Here is a 5,377-nt window from a genome sequence, read left to right as displayed (position 1 = left end):
TCGTGGGGCTGGCCCTTGCTCCACCCCCAACCCCCAGCCCCTGGTGCTTCTCCTTCAAATGATCGGGTCACTGGTCCACCCAGAGCCTCAAAAAGTCAGTGGAGAGGGACCTGCTGATTGGATGACTCAGACCTGAAGTGTGAGGACTGGGATGTCTTGGCCCAGAGTGGAGGGGAGGCGGTTTTCCAATAAGAGCCGGGGACTGTTATCCCAGAAGGGAAATTGGGCTATAGGGGCGACGAGGGCAGCAGGCGTCTTGCTTCCTTGTCTGACAGATGAGGAAGGTTAAGGGCAGGGCTGCTTCCTGCACGGGGTGATTCTGTGCAGCCTGAGCTCAGCGCCTGCCCAGCAGGTGTTGTTATTTTCTGTCCGTTGTTAGCACTCACCCAGAAAGAGGAAGACAGGGGAACCAGAGGTATGGGAGCACAGAGCTGCTGGCCAAGCCAACCCAGCGCTGGCTCTGTAGACCCTGAGCATCAGGCACTGAGCACTCTGAAAATCAAGCTCCCTGCTGCCTTCCAGTCGATAGAGGGTAGGGCAGAACTGCCTCCGTGAATTTTCTGAAGCCCTGTTTTTCTTCTGTGGAACAGCTGACCTTGGGGTTTGCAGCCCAACACGCATAACCACTACACCACCAAGGACTGAGCCCAGGGCAACATCAAAGGGTGGCCCAGCAGTTGAGGGCTCCTGGGAGGAGAAACCTAGGTGCGGGGGCTGGGGGAGGTGTTTTCTGGGCCCCTCTAGGGTGGTTTCCTGGGCCAGATTCCTCGCAGAGCCATGCCTGCCCTTTCCAGGATTCCCTCCCCCTGGGTTGAACTGGACCCCTGGTGGCGCAGTGGTTAAACATTGGGCTGCTAACTGAAAGGTCACAGGTTTGGACCTACCGCTGGTGTGTTTCAGTCTGATGTGGCAGTCTGTTTCCGTAAAGATCTACAGCCTTAGAAACTCCATCGGACAGCCCTGCTCTGTCCTACAGGGTCGCTGTCAGCGGGAATGGACCCAGGGGCCATAGGCGGGGTTTGGGCCAGTGCAGCACCCACGAGCAGCCAGCTGCATGTGGAGGGAAGAGCCCAGGGAAAACCTGGCTCGGGATTGTCCCTTGAGCCATGGGTGATGGGCTCTCTTAGTGACCCACCTCTTCCTTCTCTCTCTTTCTCTCTCTCTCTCTCTGGGGCCCCAGCATTTGAGATCTCACGCCCCAGCCATCCACGTAGAAAGGGAATTGCCACCCTTGCCTCCTTGCCAAGGGGTTTCCTATAGAATAGACTCTCCAGACCCTGCCAGGTGCAGGGGTGGGGGCGGTCAGTGTGGGCAGCAGGATGGGTGGCCCTGGTGGCCTGACTGCCTGGCTGCTTCCTGTAGCAGTGAAAGTCCTCTAATCTCTTCTCCTTCTGCCCTCTCCCTGTGCAGCCGGGCTTGGAGGGCAGGGCCGTCAGCTGGCTGTGAGCAGGAAGTGAGCTTTGCCGCGCCAGGCAAGCAGGCTCCTTCCTCGGTAAGCTTTTTGCAGACCATCTCCTTCCCTGAGTCTCCGTGTCCTGACCTGCCCCCAGCGCCCGTTGACCAATTTCCTTTCTTGGCTTTCCATTGTCCTGGACGTTTCTGGACTCTGGATGCTGCTGCTGCTGGCAGGGGGGGAGGGGGGGATGACTGGGGTTGATTAGGGTGTCTGCTGCTAGAGGCACCAGGAGGCCCAAGGTGCCACAAATGATTAAGTGACCTCTTACTGAAAGGTGGCCGATTCAAACTCAGAGGTGTTAGAAGGTCTTAAAAGCTGCTCAAACTTTATTCTTGGCCAGTGTACTCTGACCTCTGTTCTGTTTCCTTAACAGAAGTCAGGCAGGGAGTTGAATCAAATAAAAGCACTACACAGATCTAGTGACCCGCTTCAGAAAGTTCACGGACTTGAACACCCTCCAGAGCCATTCTTTGGAACCAACGCATTCAGCCAGCGCTGCCTGTCCCCGCACCCATGCCACGTACCTCGCATACTTTGCCCTGCTTAGTGCCCACCTCAGCCCTCCCGGGCTGCCGTGTCGTTTGGGTCACATACCGAAGTTCAGTGGCTTTCCCTGGGCCGCACAATGTCAGGATTAGAATTTGAATCCAGACTCACTTGACCGCAGAGCCAGGTGGTTGTGCCCCAGCGGGTTGCTGGGGGCGGGAGGAGTAGCTTGGATTCGTGCGTGAGAGGCTTCACCAATTTCCTGGGGAAGCAACATGGGAAGATCTTGAGGTTCTTCCGAAGCCCCGTTGTATTGTGTTCACTCCGTCGTCACCCGTGGGCCCCTTCCAGAGGAAGAGAGTCGGAGAGAAGATCGGGAGGAGCCCGGCTGGCATGGTGGGCTACGTGTTGGGGGCTAGCCACAAGGTCAGCAGTTTGAAACCCCTGGCTGCTCCACGGGAGAAAGAGGAGGCTTTCTCCTCCAGTGGGGACTCCACAGTCTTTAGAAACTCACAGGGGTGGTTCTTCTCGGCCCTATTCGATGGCAGGGGTTTGCGTCCCTGTCGGTGAGTGACGAGTGAGCCCACAAAACCAAGCCCCCCACGGCTGACAGTGAAGCAGTGGAGGATTCCTGTCGTTTGGGAAGTGCGTCCCCTGTGAGGCAAATTGGTTTATCTACCCTGGTCACGTGCACGATGGGGAACTGAGACCTCGAGAGAGGACAAGACCTGTCCCCAAAGCCGAGCCGCTAGGTGGTCAGGAGTCAGATTAGGACTGAATGTCTCCATTACAAACTCTTAAAAATGCTCGAAGTTTATTCTTGGGCAGTGTATTCTGATCTCTGTAATTCAGTCTGGGAGTTTACTCAAATAAAATCAATAAAAAAAGATTTCCCAGGCTGGATTGCTTCATGGCCACACTCAGGAACTTCAGATCCAGATTGCCCTGGCTCTAGATCTTCTCAGAGACAGCACTGGGAATGAGGAGGGGCACACAGGAATTGCAGTTTGGGAGTTTCCATAATGATGAAGATGGTGATGGTGGTGGTGGTGGTGGCAGTCATGGAGGAGGTGGTGGGAGTGGCATTGAAGGAAGTGGTGGTGGTGGTAGTGAAACTGGTGTTAGCGATGATGGAGAAGGTGGTGGTAGTGGCGATATGGGTGGTGGTGGTGGTAGTGAAATTGGTGGACGTGGTGGTAGTGAAATTGGTGGCAGTGGCAGTGAAGGAGGAGGAGGTGGTGGTAATGGTGGTGGTGACGGCCATGATGGCAGTGGTGCTGATTGCATTGATGGTGGTGGTAGTGATGGTGCCAGTGGTGATGAAGACTTCCCATTCACCACACCGTGAAGGAGAGGCAATTCATTGTCCTATAGAATCCTCTAGTTCACTTACCCGAGTAGCATTCCCAGTTCCTCTGAGTGGCACTTTCCATCTTTTGTTCCAAACTGGGACTTGCCACGGGGCTGGGACCTTGTCAAAGGAGACCCGCCATCATGCAGTGTTCCTTGGGTCTGCGTCTCTTTGGCTGCACACCCTTTTCCTCCTGTTCCCCTTGGGGGGCGGGGGGGGGGCGTCTTGCTGACCCTGGCCTGCTTGTCTCCCCAGGACTGGAACCTCACGTGGCACACCAGCAACCCCGACTTCACCAAGTGCTTTCAGAACACGGCCCTCATATGGGTGCCTTGTCTTTATCTCTGGGCCTGCTTCCCCTGCTACTTCCTCTATCTCTCCCGGCATGACCGGGGCTACATCCAGATGACACATCTCAACAAAGCCAAAACGGTAAGTCCTGGGGGGTTTCAGCATGGTGCGGTGGGGGGAGGGTGGTTGATGAAAATTGACCTTTTGTTTCACCATGATTGGCCGGGAGTCCCTTTCTCTAGAAGGCAGAATAATAATCATGTGTGGATAGGAGCTGAAGGGTTCAAATACTGCCTCAACCACACCTTTCTTTACCATGGTGCCATGGGGCTGGCGACAATCAAACACAGAGAACTGCCCCACGTGCTTGTAGGTTAAGCTTTCGGTGGCTAGCCACAAGGTGGCTGGTTCAAAGGCACCAGTCACTCTGCTGGAGAAAGAGGAGGCCGCCTGCGCCCATGAAGATGTACAGCCCTAGGGACTCGGAGGCTGTTCTCCTGTGTCCTCCAAGGTCACCGTGGGTCAGCAGGGACTTGACGGCAGTGGGCCTCATGGTGGTTTTGTCTGGAGGGCCTTTGGGTGCTCCGGTTTGTCAGACATGCGTGTGCTTCTCTTGCAGGCCTTGGGGTTTTTGCTGTGGATCGTCTGCTGGGCAGACCTCTTCTACTCTTTCTGGGAAAGAAGTCAGGGCGCGGTCCTGGCCCCGGTGTTGCTGGTTAGTCCAACCTTCTTGGGCATTACCATGGTAAGTGTGAGCGGGACGGGAAGCCCCTGCCTGCCTGCCAGGCGGGTGGAGAGCAACCGTCGTGAGGGCAGTTAGCCAAGCGAAGGTGGCACAGTAGCCACTCAGAAGTCCTAGCAGCCTCTCTTGAGAAGCCCCAAGAGTCAGCAGCCCTGAACTCAGAGGTTGCTTTCTTGGCAAGAGCCCGCAGGAGAGAGGCTGCTGCCGTCTTTACCATAGTCCCCGCCCGGCCCTCTTGGCCTCCTGACCCCGAATCTGAGCGGCAGATGTCATTGTTGTGTTTCATTGTGGTTACCGCAGTCTCATCTTTCTTGAGGTTAACTGTCTTGAGTTAAGCAACCTCCTGAGCTCTCAAGCACTGGCTCAGGGTGTGGGGAATGCCAGGATGGAGCGGACACTACCCTGCCCTGCTTTTGGGAGCCACAGTTCAGGAGGAGACACAGACGAGGAAACGGGTCTGTTATCTGCAGCTGACCCGTCGCACGTGCTTGCTGGGTGCTGGCCACTCTTCCTGTGTTTGACCAGCTGACCCGAAAGGCGGCCTTTGTGAGGTCTGGCTGCTTGCGCTTCCATTTCACAGGTGGGGCACTTGAGGCCCGGAGACGGGAAGTGCCCTGCTCTGGTGGCGCAGCTCCCAAAATGTGGGTGTGGGAACTCTGCCATCATTTCATCCCATTGTCCCCTGAGCGTTTTGAAGGCCTCGGTGAAGTGCAGTGTATCACCTCCCGCGTCCTGTCCTGACCATGGCCTGCAGAGCTCTGGATTCCAGGCTGTTTCCATGGGAGGGCCCTGCGGAAGGTTCTCGGAGACACAGTGTAGGTCTGCTAATGGAGGGGGGGGTGGGTTGGGGGCAAGATGTACTGAGCAGAGAGAACGGTTTGTTCTCAGAAGTCTGGGAGGTACAAGGAGCATTTTAGGGAGGAGGAGGAGGAGAGAGAGGTGGACAAGCAGCTCTGTGAAGCAAGAAGATGGATTAGAGGATTGGCAAATTCGATTAAAAATGGGTCAGAACCAGAGGATGTACACTGGTACAGATAGGAACTGAAAATAC

At 55.8% G+C, this 5,377-nt stretch overlaps 1 protein-coding gene across 1 annotated transcript in view; it reads left to right on the top strand.

Moving 5' to 3' along the window:
* The first annotated feature begins 3,003 nt into the window (after positions 1–3,003).
* The window catches only part of ABCC1 (ATP binding cassette subfamily C member 1), a 123,232-nt gene continuing 120,858 nt past the window's right edge, over positions 3,004–5,377 (top strand). Inside the window, exons 1-3 of the mRNA XM_004706096.2 lie at positions 3,004–3,138; positions 3,549–3,725; positions 4,204–4,329. Of these exons, the coding sequence (XP_004706153.1) occupies positions 3,004–3,138; positions 3,549–3,725; positions 4,204–4,329 (438 nt within the window). The remainder of the gene's footprint in view (positions 3,139–3,548; positions 3,726–4,203; positions 4,330–5,377) is intronic.

The sequence above is a fragment of the Echinops telfairi genome, unplaced genomic scaffold (genome assembly GCF_000313985.2).
Source record: "Echinops telfairi isolate 266 unplaced genomic scaffold, ASM31398v2 ScPeMD7_5;HRSCAF=22, whole genome shotgun sequence".
Lineage (NCBI taxonomy): Eukaryota > Metazoa > Chordata > Mammalia > Afrosoricida > Tenrecidae > Echinops > Echinops telfairi.
Note: the sequence above shows the minus strand (reverse complement) of the source record. Positions and strands in the feature narration are given on the sequence as shown.